This window comes from Somniosus microcephalus, chromosome 7, assembly GCF_052327205.1.
Source record: "Somniosus microcephalus isolate GS21.2 chromosome 7, FLI_Smic_1.0, whole genome shotgun sequence".
NCBI lineage: Eukaryota > Metazoa > Chordata > Chondrichthyes > Squaliformes > Somniosidae > Somniosus > Somniosus microcephalus.
This window is the reverse complement of record NC_140993.1, coordinates 254866113-254883185: the sequence shown is the minus strand read 5'-3', so window position 1 is coordinate 254883185 and position 17073 is coordinate 254866113. Positions and strand designations below refer to the sequence as shown.

The 17073-nt window shown below is 43.5% G+C and overlaps 1 protein-coding gene across 2 annotated transcripts in view; it reads left to right on the top strand.

The window, feature by feature from the left end:
• The window catches only part of nfatc1 (nuclear factor of activated T cells 1), a 327855-nt gene that overhangs the window by 103153 nt on the left and 207629 nt on the right, over positions 1 to 17073 (top strand). For both annotated transcript variants that reach the window (XM_085993629.1, XM_085993628.1), the window contains exons 5-6: positions 7731 to 7903; positions 13851 to 13991. In XM_085993629.1, coding sequence (XP_085849755.1) covers positions 7731 to 7903; positions 13851 to 13991 — 314 coding nt within the window. The remainder of the gene's footprint in view (positions 1 to 7730; positions 7904 to 13850; positions 13992 to 17073) is intronic.

Here is a 17073-nt window from a genome sequence, read left to right as displayed (position 1 = left end):
AGTTGTAACCCAGAATCATTCCTGTCGTGAAGTAAAAGTGAAGTTTTGAAGTTAAAATGATTCTTTCCCCCTTCCCTATCTCCCACATTGTGTCATTCGCAGGTTCTGATCCCAGCAATAAGTGGGCACTGAAACTTAACTGAGAATCGATTACAAAGGTCACCTAAGGTTACAACATAGATGGTGTTCTTTCTAACACTGCCTTTGGGAGCCGTACAAAAAAGCATACTGATATAAAAAAAAAGAAAGACTTGTATTTATATAGCGCCTTTCACGACTACCAGACGTCTCAAAGCGCTTTACAGCCAATGAAGTACTTTTGGAGTGTAGTCACTGTTGTAATGTGGCAGCCAATTTGCGCACAGCAAGCTCCCACAAACAGCAATATGATAATGACCAGATAATCTGTTTTTGTTATGTTGGTTGAGGGATAAGTATTGGCCAGGACACCGAGGAAAGCTCCCTTGCTCTTCTTCGAAATAGTGCCGTGGGATCTTTTACGTCCACCTGAGAGAGCAGACGGGGCCTCGGTTTAACGTCTCATCCGAAAGACGGCACCTCTGACAGTGCAGCACTCCCTCAGCACTGCACTGGGAGTGTCAGCCTAGCTTTTTTATGTGCTCAAGTCCCTGGAGTGGGACTTGAACCCACAACCTTCTGACGCAGAGTGTGCTACCCACTGAGCCACAGCTGACACATATATGTGAATGAAGAAGCCATTGTCTGCAATACCAAGACATTCTACAGCTGCCAGAAGTCAATATGAGGGGTGATTTTTCTCTGTTATTTGTAGTGAAATCGTCAACAAGTTCTTTATGCCGTATTTATGATCTTGCTACAGATAGCAAAAAGAAAATCTTCCCATTCTGACCACAATTTAGATGTCTGCCATGGCTCAGTGGTAAGCACGCTCACCTCTGGGACAAAAGGCAGTTCAACTCCTACTCCAGAGACTTGAGCATAAAATCTAGGCTGACACTCCCAGTGCAGTACTCCGGGAGTGCTGCACGGTTGGAGGTGTCGTCTTTTGAATGAGACATTAAACCAAGGCCCTGTCTGCCCACTCGGATGGACATAAAAGATCCCATGGCACTATTTCGAAGAAGAGTAGGGGAGTTCTCCCCGGTATCCTGGCCAATATTTATCCCTCAACTAACATCACTAAAACAGATTATCTGGTCATTATCACTTTGCTGTTTGCGGGACCTTGCTGGGCGCAAATTGGCTGCTGTGTTTCCTACATTACAACAGTGACTACACTTCAAAAAGTACTTCATTGGCTGTAAAGTGCTTTGGGACATCCTGAGATCATGAACGGTGCTATATAAATGTATTCTTTCTTTCTGCACCCAGATATTTCAACACTTGTGCCAGAAAAATATGTTGCATACTAGTTGGATGCTTAATGTGTTCATCCAAAATTGTTTTCTGTGCTATTTTAGCTGAAGCATTACTGGTTTAAAATAAATGGCTTAACACCACTGCACAAACAGAGAAAGAAATGTCCAATTAACATATTAAATATTCCTGCATTAGTATTCCCCAGTACAATTCATGGGCTTACTGTTTAAAAAAAGAATGGTTTTATTTACATTCTTAGGCCTAGAAATTGGGTATAGCCCCGCCAGCACGTTTGCGCCGAAAATTTTGCGCCCGCCGCGGAGCCAGTTGTGCCCGCCCCATATTCACTTTCAGCGCCCCAAAGCGGAACCGGGCGCTGGTACAGGGTGTGTCCGCCCCGCTTGGGGCGCTGAAAGTGAATTTCAGCGCTCCCGGTCCCGCTACGCCACCCGATGCGGTGCGGCAGGCTGCTGTACTGCAGGCCTCCCCCTTCTCTTAAGGGGGAGGTGCCTGCAACGGCCGGAGCCCCGATTGCAAGTGCCGGCAAAAGAGCCCGGCACAATGGAGAAGTGCCGGGCTCCACGGAAACCAGCCGGCAATGCCGCGGGGGGGGGGGGGGGGGGCTGGTGGAGGAGGTCGGGGAAGGAGGTGCGGGCAGGCGGCCGCCGAAAAAGCAGCCGCCCCGCACCTCCACCTTAACTTGCGCCGCTAAGGCTGCAGTAAGGACCCGGTCTCCCGATGTTGTTAGCGCCCGCCACGGAAGAGGCGGCCGCTACTGAAGATGGGGATCGGCGTGGTTTCGGGCGGTACCGGGGCACTGCGCACACCGATGACGTCATCGGTGCCGGCGCAGCGCTACCAGCTAACGCCGATGTTAGGGCCCACCTAATTTCGGGCGCGACGCAACTTCTGGCGCAACCCACTCTTTCGCCCCTAATTGGGCGCAAACGCAACTGAATTTCTGGGCCTTAGTTTCTTATGTCATGGGGGACTTTAATCTACATATAGACTGGGCAAACGAAATTTGCAGTAATGGTATTGTGCAATGAGAAAGGGTTAATTAATAGCCTTGTAGTAAAAGGGCCTTTAGGGAAGAGTGGTCATAATATGATAGAATTTTATATTGAGTTTGAAAGTGACTTAGTTAAATGCGAAACTAGGGTCTTAAATCTAAACAAAGCAAACCACATAAGCATGAGGGGAGAGTTGGCTAAGGTAGATTGGAAAACTACATTAAAAGGTATGACAGTTGTCACACAATGGCTAGCATTTAAAGAGTTAATACATAATTTACAACAAATATACATTCCTTTAAGGCACAAAAACCCCATAGGAAAAGTGGTCCAACCGTGGCTAGCAAGAGAAGTTAAAGATAGTATTAGATCAAAGGAAGAGGCTTATAATGTTGCCAAAAAGAACAGTAAACCTGAGGATTGGGAGGATTTTAGAATTCAGCAAAGGAGGACCAAGAAATTGATAAAGAAAGGGAAAACAGAATATGAGAGTAAACTAGCAAGAGACATAAAAATAGACTGTAAAAGCTTCTACAGGTATGTAAAAAGGAAAAGATTAAAAAAAGTAAATGTGAGCCCCTTACAGGCTGAGACAGGAGAAATTATAATGAGGAATAAGGAAAAATACTTTGGCCGTGAATTTAATAACCCTGAGAGGGCGGGTTTGGAGGTGGGTCCGCTGTCCAAATAGCAACGATTGACAGCGGGTAGGAAACCCGCTGTCAACCAGCCTCCACGCGAGTCTCCCAGGTGTCGGGTCTGTCAGCGGAGAACTGACCTGACACCAAGTGGCGGGGGATACAATTCAGCTACTTAAATGGCTTGCTAAGAGCCAATTTAAGACTATTTTGAGGCTTTCTCCTAATTTTACCTTCTCCCCCACTGGTTACCCGCTGTTTGGGGAACACGCCAGCTCAACCTGGCGTGTTTTGAGTCTGCTCTGATGTGAAAAGCTGACAGTTGCAGAAGTGGTGTTAAGGGTGTCATGTTGCAGATGGTGAGTTTCAGAGAGAAGAAAATGTTGGTTACTGCATTTTTAATACATATAGAGATTTCTTTAGCTTGCAAGTTTTTAGATCCAACTGTATGTCCAGTGGCCACCTCATTGGAAGAACCTCTCTCACCATTGACAGATCGCTTCTGTCATCTCACCTGCAGCTGCCATCTATTGCAGCAACACCGGAGCCATTGAAACAATCAGACCTTGGTCTTACGAATCCTTCCACGATCAGCCCAACACCAACATCACCAGGCACACCAACATCACTAACCTTCTCCGCCATCACCTGATGCTGCACTGGACACAGGGCATCAGCCCCTGACAATATTGCTGCCTGGGAGGCCAGCGATGACATCACCATGGCCAGATTTACTTCAGATTTACACATGATGCGCCAGGTTGACACCATCCCACACCAGCACCGTGAAGCATCCCTTTAATGTCCAAGCCAGTCCATGCACACTCATCACTATAGCAGGTGGGGGGGTGGAGGATGAAGTTATGACTGAATAATCACTGGAACTCAGTAAAACACTTCTCAAGGTGCGCTCAGATCTGAACAATAAGGGACACTTTTGGAAAAAGAGATTTCACTGTATGACAACACATTATCAGAAACTTCACATGGACATTGGATAAACCTCTCAAGTGCCTACCCTTGTGTTCTGTTAGCGGGTATGCTTGCAGTAGTATGAGGCTGAGTGTGAGGGGTAGCTAGTGAGATGGGGAAGTGATAAAGTAGACAGAGAGGATTGGGTGGAGGTGCAAGGTAAGTTGGTGTCCTGGGGAGGTCTCTTCCGCTCTTGGAAGGGAAGAGAACCTCCCTGCGTGCTGTGACTCCCTCCACAAGCATATGGAGGGAGTCATTGGAGAGCCTGTGTGCAAGCGCTCACCTTTGCACAGTGATTATCAGTGTTTGCAGCACCTTGATGTTGTCAAACACTGACAGATCAACTGTCAAACTCCATGTGGACGTAGTCCCTTTAAGGAAAGTGGCTGATGACACGTCATTAAATGACATCATCAGACCCGTTTCCTGTTAATTGGCCGGGAAGCCTGCAGGGCGGGCTTAACAAGGCCAATCAAGGGAAAATCACGCCTGCAGATGCAGCTGGGAGTGGGACTGCTACCCGGAAACCAGCTCTCCCGTCCCCAGCCTGCCTCCCCCATTAAATTCGTGGCCACTGTGTCTGTCTTCACTGAAGAAGACGCCAAAAACTTCCCGGAATTAGTGGACAACCAAGGGTCTAGCGAGAATGAGGAACTGAAAGATATTAGTATTAGTAAAAAAGTAGTACTGGAGAAATTAATGGGACTTAAAGCCGATAAATCCCCTGGACCTGATGGCCTACAACCTAGGATTTTGAAAGAGTTGGCTATAGAGATAGTGGATGCATTGGTTGTCATTTTCCAAAATTCCATAGATTCTGGAACAGTTCCTGCGGATTGGAAGGTAGCAAATGTAACCCCACTATTTAAGAAAAGAGGGAGAGAGAAAACGGGGAACTACAGTTAGCCTGACATCAATAGTAGGGAAAATGCTATAATCTATTATTAAGGACCTGGCAACAGGGCACTTAGAAAATAATAATAGGATTTATGAAAGGGAAATCATGTTTGACAAATCTGTAGAGTTTTTTGAGGTTGTAACGAGCAGAATAGATAAGGAGGAACCAGTGGATGTGGTGTATTTAGATTTTCAGAAGGCATTCGATAAGGTGCCACACAAGAGGTTATTAAACAAAATTAGGGCTCATGGGATTGGGGGTAATATATTAGCATGGATTGAGGATTGGTTAACGGACAGAAAACAGAGAGTAGGAATAAACGGGTCATTTTCGGGTTGGCAGGCTGTAACTTGGGGTACCGCGAGGATCAGTGCTTGGGCCTCAGCTATTCACAATCTACATCAATGATTTGGATGAGGGGACCAAATGTAATATATTCAAGTTTGCTGATGATACAAAGCTGGGTGGGAATGTAAGTTGTGAGGAGGATGCAAGGAGGCTTCAAGGGGATATAGACAGGCTAAGTGAGTGGGCAAGAACATGGCAAATGGAATATAATGTGGAGAAATGTGAAGTTATCCACTTTGGTAGGAAAAATAGAAAAGCAGAGTATTTTTTAAATGGTGAGAGATTGAGAAATGTTGGTGTTCAGAGGGACCTGGGTGACCTTGTACATGAATCACTGAAAGTTAACATGCAGGTACTTAGGAAAGCAAATGGTATGTTGGCCTTTATTACAAGAGGATTTGAGTATAAGAGTAAAGATGTCTCACTGCAATTATATAGGGCCCTGGTGAGACCACACCTGGAGTATTGTGTACAGTTTTGATCTCCTTACCTAAGGAAGGATATACTTGCCATTGAGGGGGTGCAACAAAGGTTCACCAGACTGGTTCCTGGGATGGGGGGATTGTCCTATGAGGACAGATTGAGTAGACTAGGCCTATATTCTCTAGACTTTAGAAGAATGAGAGGTGATCTAATTGAAACATACAAAATTCTTACAGGGCTTGACAGGGTAGGTGTAGGGAAGGTGTTTCCCCTGGCTGGGGAGTCTAGAACCAGGGGTCACAGTCTCAGAATAAGGGGTCGGCCATTTAGGACTGAGATGAGGAGAAATTTCTTCACTCAGAGGGTGGTGAATCTTTGGAATTCTCTACCCCAGAGGGCTGTGGAGGCTCAGTCATTGAGTATATTCAAGACTGAGATCGATAGATTTTTGAATATTAAGGGAATCAAGGGATATGGGGTAGTTCAGGAAAGTGGAGATGAGGTAGAAGATCAGCCATGATCTTATTGAATGGCGCAGCAGGCTCGAGGGGCCGAATGGCCTAATCCTGCTCCTATTTCTTATGTTCTTAGTTCTTAAAGGATGGTGCCTAATTGTTAAAAATTGTCAAGTATTAAATTAGTTCTCCCCAGGTTTACTGTTAATTTAACATGTGGAACATCCTAATTATTTTAATATGTATCTGAACTTTTGTAATTCCTTTAACATTGCAATAAAATAATTTCTCTTTTTGGACCTCTTTTCGGTCCTAGTGCACCTAATGTTCTTGCAGTACTAGTCAACACTTTACTGAATCAGCGAGCTGATGTTAAGCTACAACTCAGACTAGGCAAAAGTGGTGAATGGAACATCTGTTGGAAAGATATTGAATTGTAAATATTTTGCCATTATCATTTTGGTTTCCGTTAGTTAAAGGGAGGGGAGTTGCATAATTGTTTTACACACCGAATAGCAAAGTGAAAGGACTGCCTACAAAATGTTACAGTCGCCAAGATCAGATGCAAGTACCACACTGTATTTTCATGGAACTTGAGTGTAGTACAATTTTCAATATGCTAGGGTCTCATAGGGGCACTCAATCTACCACAATGCATCATGAAACCTCGCTTCAAGCAACTTTTGCTTGTTTTGTGTTCTATTTTGTTACAGTTCAGTTGTGCATTTCCTGAATGAAGCTTCGGTCTAGCGATTTTTCTAATATTGTGCCTTTACTACTTCCTTTTGCTTCAGCTTATCTAACTCAACCTTTTCAAAAGCCTGTCTGATCTATATGTAATATATCATGCGATGTTGCCACCAGTTTCCATATTTTTTGTTTTACCATCTCTCTCAACGCTCTAAAAGTGGCTCGTCTAAGATGGCCTTTGCCCCTATTATCTGGAAGCCCCTGTCTGTAATTTGCATAATAATAATGAGCATTAAAAGTACAATATCATTGTAACACAAATACAAAGAAAATGGCCATATTTGGTTAATTACCTTTATTAAATATAGCTTCTGATTTTAGTTCAAATATCTGTGTCAAATTGACACAGTTTTTATTATTGTGTTGCAAATTCATTCTCCATTTTGACCTCAAGCATAATCTTCTGTATTGGAGAAATTCATGATCCCTTCAGACAACCAGCTTTTCCACAAGATCTGTTTCCAGCTCTGAAGGTATCAAAACCAATAGACTTGCGGAAAATCTAAAGAGTTAGCTTTCTTGTATCCCTTGTAGAATGTTTCCTGAACAAATCGGCAATATTTTCTGCGTAAATCCAAATTAGAAATAGTGTCCAGATGTAGAACTTCCCATCAAAAATAGCAGATAGCTTTCTGCAAATACAATAGGGAACATAGATGTCTCTTTTAAAGGGAGACAAAAGCAATTTGCCGTTACTTGTTTCATCATTATTGAACAAAGGGGTTCATTGTATCAATAAAGATGTACACTCTTTAGAATCACTGTTTGAATGTTACAATCAGGAGACAAACAATTCGGATTCTGTCACATTTATTGTAGCTGGAAAAGCTGTTTAGGTACAGTATAAAGATCTGTCCTATCACAAGAGCAAAATTTTTTTTGTCACCAACAGTATCGATTGTGCTGGGATACTGAAACTTAGGAATTCTGATATTGAGCTGAGGAAAGGCGAGACTGACATTGGAAGGAAGAATACAAGAGTGAGGCTGGTGTTTCGTGTACATATTCCACAACCCAATGGTAGAACTGTCTCTCTGCAGGTTTCATCGAATCCTATTGAGTGCTGTAAGTATAATTCATTTAGTGGTTTAGACAAATGAAACATCAGCACCTGGAACTCCCTGGGAGTTCTTCCGATCGCCCACCGTAACTTTAGGAGGAAGATCAGTCGAAACCCCAGGGAAACAATGTAAAGGGCTGTGGGGTTTCAGTCAATCTTCCGCTGAAATTCCGGCAGGCGATTGGGAGAACCCCTGCAGAAATTCCAGGAGTACGGTTATAAAAGTTTAAATTTATTATTTCGCTTTTATGTGTGTATACGTAATCCCTCTTTTTTTTGTCTGGTTACCATTGATCTCCTCAAGGCATTCAGCAGCTATACCAAAAGGCCATTCAGTTGACTTGTCATCATTGCACCAATTCTGCACTGAACTGGGCACTAGAAGGATGATGTGACTTTAGGGTAAAGTCAGTGCTCCCAGTGGCGAGCTGTGCTCAAGTGAGTGCAGGTCAGAGTGCAGGTCAGAGAGAGAGAGCTGCAACACTGCAGCATTGAATGTCCTACTTGCCCCCCCTTTGAGTGTGGCTTTCTATTCCGAGCATGGGAGCACTGCATTTACCTCTTTGACTTGCCTCCCTCCTCTGTCAATAAGCGGCTTGCCACTCGCTCAGTTGCATCCCATAATAGTGCACCTGAGATTCAGAACTCTGCAGAGTACAAAGTGGGGAATGGGCATGTTCAAACAAAACAAAATTCAATTCGATACTTCATTTGATGCCTATGTTTGGATTTTGCACATTAAGGCTTTAGAAGGGGTTAGAAAACTTGCACAAAAAAAAGTTTTTACGCACTGTTCCAATAGCATTGCCTGCAGTGAGAATTGTAACTTTACCACTTCCTCCAGATCGGCTGGTGACAATTAGCTTGTCGGAAGTTGTGTATGCACAATGCCATTATGGTGCATTGCATTGCTGCACGTCATCTGAGATTACATTAACAAAGGAAATTGGTTGTCTATATTTTCTGTCTACAAAAGTTACTAATATAAACAAAACCTCTGAACAGGACTGTGACACAAGCACCAAAATCAGTGTTACCAGTCTCCAAACATTTACACAAACGCCATACAGCTTCTCTTGTTTATTTAAAAAAAAATGTCTTTCCCCTTCAATGTTCTGCCTCTCCTGAAGGCATTGACTGTTACTGGGATATAGTTCCCCAGTTGCCCTCTGGAACCTCCCCCTAAATTGTCTATTCTGCATATACGAGCCTAGACAATGAGTGCTTCTGGATTATTTGCCCATGCCGGTCAGTACAACTGAGCGCGATCCTGTCCACACACACACACACCTCCCAGCAGAGTTACTAGGTGCCATTCCGGAGTGGAAACCAAGGCTGAGCTTTCCCTTCCTAGCCCTGGAGCTACTAAAGTCAATGATACCACCACAGTTGGAGTGGATGGGACCATCGAATTCAGTACATGATAGAATTTGGAACATAACTGATGTGTGTGGCTCAACACCACACCCAGCAACGAACCATCAGAGAAACTAAACTCCATAAAATTTCTCATGCCAACAGCTTTGTTCAGCTGAACACAAAAGTAATGCTATCGCGAAGAAGCATTTCACCTAACTATGAGCTGGGTGTAGAGTTCATTGCACTTTTAACTGAATTAGGCATTAATTTGCCTTACATTTAGCAAGACTACAGTGTATAGAAGTGTATATTGAGATTGGCTGGATGCAGACACTTATGCTTTGTGTGTGGTCTCTGGTATTGAGTAATACCATCCATTGAATCTAATTTTAGCCAGGATAGTTTCTCAGTGGTCTGTCTTAGCACAACGCTCCAGCAGTAGGTACAATTGACACTGCGATATTCTACACCCTCGGTTCATTCTTGCATATAGCAGGCCCCCGTACAATACAGACAAAACCTCTAGTCATGTATACCACACCTCCAACCAGTGCCTCTCTGTCTCTCCTTATATAGCACACAACACAATTTTATTTTACACAACACAAAACACACACACAATTTTACACAACACACAGCAATTTTAATCTCTTGACAATTTGAGAGTAGGGTACTGGGTGGCACAGTGGGTTTGACACTGGCTTCCCCCTCTGGGACTTGGATTCAAATCCAGCGCTGACTGATGGGATGAGATCCTTTTCTGGCTACATACGAACACATGGAAATGACAATCCGAAAAAGACCAACTGGTCTATCGGCCGGTCCCATCTAGTTATAATGCACTGGAGCATCGTGATCCCATGCAAACACTTTTAGTTATGCTTTGTGTGTGGTCTCTGGTAGAGTCACCCACCAGCAAGCCACATAATCTCCTGGAATGACAAAAAATCCGATTTTTAAAAACCCTAGGCTAATTCATGGAAAACAAAACTGGGAAATTCTTCTCTGACCCCAAAAGTGATCAAAACGAGTTCCAGGAGACCACAGCAACCAGAAGGCACATCACCCAATACTCCACCGTTTTGTATGCTGCGGTATCAGTCACAGCCAGGAACTTGCCCAGCTCCTATATTTGAATGCTTGCAGTGAATCTGGACTCGTTGCACAAGCTGACAATTTGTTCCAAAGCGCGGTGGCCTTATGCAAAAATAAATGCCAGTTATGTTACTGCTGTGCAGAGCTCTGGTCAGACCCCATCTAGAGCACTGCATTCAGTTCGGGGCAGCACACCTCAGGAAGGATATATTGACCTTGGAGTGGGTGCAATGCAGATTCACCAGCAAGATACCAGGGCTAAAAGGGTTAAATTATGTGGACAAGTTGCATAAACTAGGCTTGTATTCCCTTGAGTATATAAGATTAAGGGGTGATCAAATTGAGGTGTTTTGGAGTTAAAGGAGTTGAGAGGGTAGATAGAAAGAAACTATTTCCTCTGGTGGGGGAGTCCAAAACAAGGGGGCTTAACCTTAAAATTAGGGCTAGGTTGTTCAGGGGTGATGTCAGGAAGCACTTCTTCACACAAAGTGGAAATCTGGAACTCTCTCCCCCAAAAAGCTGTTGAGGCTGGGGTCAATTGAAAATTTCAAAACTGAGATTGATGGATTTTTGTTGGGTAAGAGTATTAAGAGATATGGGCCTAGAAATTCAGTTGCTTGCGCCACCAGTTTGTGCCCAAAGAGGCCACTCAGAGGCTTTAGCACCACTGGCCACAACCACCGCGATATTTAGTGGGGCGCTAATAGCGGCGTTAGCCTGTAGCGCTGCGCCGCCACCGATGACGTCATCGGTGTGCGCAGCGCCCCGCTACCGCCCCGAACGCCATATTAGGTCGCGCCCGCCTCTTCCGCGCCGGCCGCAAATAGCGACCGGTACACAGGGGCCAACCTGTGGCGGTAGTGGAGCGAGTTAAGGTGGAGGTGCGGCCGGCCGCTTGCCCGCACCTCTGTCCCCCTACACCCCCCCCCCCCCACGGCATTGCCGGCTGTTTCCCGAGAGCACGGCACTTCTCCTTGGTGCCGGGCTCATTTGCCGGCACTCGCAAGCGGGGATCGCGCTGTTGCAGCCACCTCCCCCTTAACAGTGGGAGGAAGGCCTGCAGTACCGCTGCGTGCCGTGCCGCAGCGGGTGGCACTGCGGCACTTTGCGCGCCGATATTCAGTTTCAGCGCCCTAAGAGGGGCGCGGGAAGCCTCGTTTAGCGGCCGGCTTCCATTTGGGGCGCAGAAACTGAATATCCCGATGGCGCAAGTGGCTCCGCGCGCAGCGGTAATTCCGGCGCCCAGGCGAGCTTGGCGCCCCAAACTGAATTTTTAGCCCATGGAACCAAGGCGGGTAGATGGAGTTAAGACACAGATCAGACTTGATCTAATTAAATGGGGGAACAGGCTCAAGGGGCTGAATGGCCAACTCATGTTCCTATGTTCCTGTTCCTATCTAACCTTTTTCTATGCTTCTGTAACTTATACACGCATATCCCCTGATTCTCTTTAACCTATCCAATTCAAATACTCTATCCACGTGGACATAGTTTAGTCCCTTTTTTATTTTAAAAAATGATGTCAGTTAAATCTCCCAAAGTCTAGGCATTTCTAAAGTAAAAAGATCCAGCTCTTAAGCCAATCGTGGTAACTAAGGGCATTTAACGATAACAGCAACTTGCATTTATATAGTGCCTTTAATGTAGGAAAGAAATCTAGTGTATGGGGCCTAGATGGCTGAAGATGCAATGGTGGGGCGAAGAAAGAGGGGGGATGCGCAATAGGCCGGAGGCGGAGGAGCAGAGAGCTCTGAGAGAAAGTTGTAGGTCTGGAAGAGGTTAGAGATAGGGAGAGGCAAAGCCATGAAGGGATCTAACCATGTATACAAATCACTAAAAGCTAGTGTGCAGGTACAAAAAATAATCCGAAAGGCTAATGGAATGTTGACCTTTATCTCAATGGGGCTGGAATACAAAAGTTAGGAAATGGTGCTTCAGTTGTACAGAATCTTGGTCGGACACCATTTGGAATACAGTGTTCAGTTTTGGGCACCGAACCTTAGGAAGAGAGTTGTACAGCGCAGATTCAACAGAATGGTACCAAGGCTTAAAGAGTCCTAATGAGGACAGGCTGCATAAACTTGATTTGTATTGCCTTGATTTTAGAGGGTTGAGCAATGATTTAATTGAGGTGTTTAAAAGGATAAAATTATCGTCTTAGCAATACTTCCTATTACTCTATTTCCTTTTGCTGTAACCTTGCGGCACTGCCCTTGACCTTTAGGGGCTTATGGACTATGACACCTAGGCCCTTTCCCCGCTCAACAGTTGCTATACACATGCTTGGCATTAACCCTACCCATGTGCATAACACTACATTTATGAATATTAAATAACAGCTGCCAGGCACAGTCCCATTTTTCCCCATCGCATCTAGATCTGATTGTAGTCATTCTCAGCCAAAGTCATAACATTTGCACATATCTTTGTTCCATCCAGGAAGTTGTGGACAGTTCCCCCAATGCCTTCTTCCAATCATTAATAAAGATAGTGAAGAGCAACGGTCCTAACACTTGTGAGATTCCACTTGTAACCAGTCTCCAAGCAGAAACCACTGCTATTAATTACAACCTTCTGGCAATGCGAATGCAACCAATTCCTTAGCCAACCCAAATTCTGCCCACCAATCCTGCTGGACTCTATCTTGTGAAGTAGTGTATTGTGTGACAACTCCATTTACACAACAAATTATACCCATTGTTGGCCAAGTTGATCTAAATAAATTGAAGTATTTTAGCATTATTACAGCTGAGCTGAAATTCTCTTGACGGTTTTCTGATCTCCCTTTGGAATTATGACGGGAGACCAGTGAAACCCCTGCGGAATTTCAGCCCCAGTATTCATTCCGTGATCCAAAACTTGGAGTGGATGAAATATTAATGAATAAAATGTTGAATATGTTTGTGCTTCTATTTTTGAATTTGGACTGTTTCTTACTGTAGTAACAGACAGCTGGTGGAGAGCATTTTGTCAGGAATCATTTAAATTGTGCAATGAAGGTGTTCAACCATTTGATTCAAATCGATTTGGAGTGTTGGTATGAAGAGGTGATATGGGACTGTGAGATATGTAAATGCCCATCGAAAGTGCCTTTGATATACAAGCTCTTTCCATTAACAATTACCTGCACACTGATTTTAAAAATAAAGGAATAGATATCTAAGAGTGGTTACAAGGCAGTTATCCAAATTAAGGGCGCGGATGACATCATAAACTGAGAGGGAAACTAAAGCACTTTTATATCCATTTACTGACCCCAGTGATTAGATTGCAAACTTTAACTGCGGCATCTTGTGTGATTTATACTGCTGGAATTTTAATTTTAATTTTTCTCCCCAATTTTTCTGTGCAGTTCATGGCTGTAATGACCAAACAAGCGAATTAACAATTGCACCATCATTGCTGCATGTTGATTAAGAAATACTGTAATATACAGTTGATCATCAGGAAATTCTTTGTCCAATGTATATTGTTGTTCATTTATTTCTTTGCTCTCAGCCCAAAGGTCTGCACAGGAGTTGCCATTGATAGAAAAGCAAAGCATTGACAGGTATCCTGTGATTGGTGGAAAGATGATGATTTTAAACGGTCACAACTTTCTCGCAGAGTCAAAGGTCATTTTTGTGGAAAAGGCAGCAGGTACGTTGAAAGGTGCTTGGCATTTTATCGGACTCCTGTTCTTAACGGGAAGAAATATGCATTGATGTATTTTAGCTTTTTGGTTGAACATAAGAACATAAGAATTAGGAGCAGGAGTAGGCCATACGGCCCCTCGAGCCTGCATCGCCATTCAATAAAATCATGGCTAATCTTCGACCTCAACTCCACTTTCCCGCCCGATCCCCATATCCCTCGATTCCCGGAGAGTCCAAACATCTATCTATCTCAGCCTTTAATAAACTCAACAACTCCGCATCCACAGCCCTTTGGAGTAGAGAATTCCAAAGATTCACAACCATCTGAGTGAACAAATTCCTCCTCATCTTAAATGGCCGACCTCTTATCCTGAGACTATGCCCCCTAGTTCTAGACTCTCCAGCCAGGGGGAAACAATCTCTCATCATCTACCCAGTCAATTCCCCTCAGAATCTTATATGTTTCAATGAGATCACCTCTCTTTCTTCTAAACTTCAGAGAGTATAGACCCAATCTACTCAATCTCTCCTCATAAGACAGCCCTCTCATCACAGGGATCAATCTAGTGAACCTTTGTTGCACCGCCTCTAAGGCATGTATGTCCTTCCTCAGATAAGGAGACCATAACTGTGCACGGTACTCCAGGTGTGGTCTCACCAAGGCCCTGTACAATTGTAGTAAGACTTCCTTACTCTTATACTCCAACCCCCTTGCAATAAAGGCCAACATGCCATTTGCCTTCCTAATTGCTTGCTGTACCTGCATGCTAACTTTCTGTGTTTCTTGTACGAGGACACCCAAATCTCTCTGAACACCAACATTTAATAGCTTCTCACCATTTCAAAAATATTCTGTTTTTCTATTCTTCCCACCAAAGTGAATAACCTCACATTTTCTCACATTATCATCTGCCACCTTATTGCCCACTTACTTAACCTGTCTGTATCCCTTTGCAGGCTCTTTGTGTCCTCCTCACAGCTTACTTTCCCACCTAGCTTTGTATCATCAGCAAACTTGGATATATTGCACTCAGCCCCTTAATCTAAGTCATTAATATCGATTGTAAATAGCTGAGGACCGAATACTGATCCTTGCGGCACCCCACTAGTTATAACTTGCCAACCGGAAAATGGCTCGTTTATCCCTACTCTCTGTTTTCTGTCTGTTAACCAATCCTCTATCCATGCTAATATATATTACCCCCAACCCATGAGCCCTTATCTTGCATAGCAACCTTTTATGTGGCACCTTATTGAATGCCTTTTGGAAATCCAAATATACTGCATCCACTGGTTCCCCTTTATCTACCTTACTAGTTACATCCTCAAAAAACTCTAATAAATTTGTTAAACATGATTTCCCTTTCATAAAACCACCCTGACTCTGCCTAATGATATTAAAATTTTCTAAGTGCCCTGTTACCACTTCCTTAACAATGGATTCCAGCATTTTCCCGATGACTGATGTCAGGCTAACTGGCCTGTAGTTCCCTGTTTTCTTTCTCCCTCCTTTCTTGAATAGCGGGGTTACATTTACTACCTTCCAATCTGCTGGGACTGTTCTCGAATCTAGGGAATTTTGGAAGATCACAACCAATGCAGTCACTATCTCTGCAGCCACCTTTTTTAGACCCCTTGGCTGTAGGCCATCAGGTCCAGGGGATTTGTCACCTTTTAGCCCCATTAGTTTCTCAAGTATTTTTTTCTACTGATATTAATTACTTTAAGTTCCTCACTCTCATCAGCCCCTTGGCTCCCCACTATTTTTGCTATGCTTTTTGTGTTTTCTACTGTGAAGACAGATACAAAATATTTGTTTAAAGTCGCTGCCATTTCTTTATCCCCCATTATAATTTCACCTGTCTCAGCCTCTAAGGGACCAACGCTTACTTTTGCTACTCCCTTTTTACATACTTGCTGGAAAGTAAAGTCTCTCTGCAAAGAAAGGGATTAACTTTACCAAGTTGTTGCTTTCACACTTTCTTTTATAACCACATTATTAGCAGTCAAGCGCATTCCTCTTATTGTTTATACTTTACATTTTCTGAATACTTTGGCTGAACAATTTCTTTTCTCCATAACTTTTTTTTTGCAAAACTGGTCACTGCAAAGCTTTTGGATAATAAAATATATGGTTTGAATTAGAAATGTTTAAGTAAGATTGAGTTATCAATCGTAGAAAAAATGGACCTGGCTTCCCCCAAGTTCTATGTGCTAAGTATAAATACTCCATTGCAGGCCATGGGGAGCAATCATGATATAAGGTATTATGTAACTGATTAAGGACCAAATATACATTAAGAGAAAAGACCAGGAAATTCTATTTACACAGCTGCTTTCTGAATAGTTTTAGATTGGCAAATGGCTTAAGTAAGTATCTGTTTTGGATTTGTAGGCTCCAGTAGTAGGAATTTGCAAATAGAACATTGAGCAATTTTAAGTATATTATTTTTACAAATTTGTTTAAGAATTGACCCTTGGCCTCTCATTGCTTATGTTTTTATCCTAAAAATAAGCACTTTGTAGTAGCTTTCCATTTATATAATGTGCTTGCTTTGGAAGCTGTATTTTACATGATTCTATAAGGTGATAGATAGAAGAAAGAACGTGCATTTAATAACACCTTTCAAAACCTCAGGACAACACAAAGCACTTCACGGCCAATTAAATACTTTTGAAGTGTAGTCACTGTTATAATACAGGGAAACGTGGCAGCCAATTGGTGCACAGCGATGAAATAACTGACCAGATCATCTGTTTTAGTGATGTTGGTTTGAGGGATAAACGTTGGCCTGGATAACAGGAGAAATTCCCCATCTCTTCTTCCAGTATTGCCATGGGATCTTATGAATCCAGCACAGGGCAGACGGGGCCTCGGTTTAATGTCTCATCCAAAAGAATGCATCTCCAACAGTGCAGTGCTTCTTCAGTGCTGCACTGAAGTGTCGGCCTAGATTATGTGCTCAAGTACTTGGAGTGAGCAAAAGCACAAAGAGATGTTTTCTGCTCATGTCAGCTAATGGTATTCCTGCAGAGCACACCTGCTACCCTACCAAACATCAAAGTAAGTGTATTTTGTTTGTTTG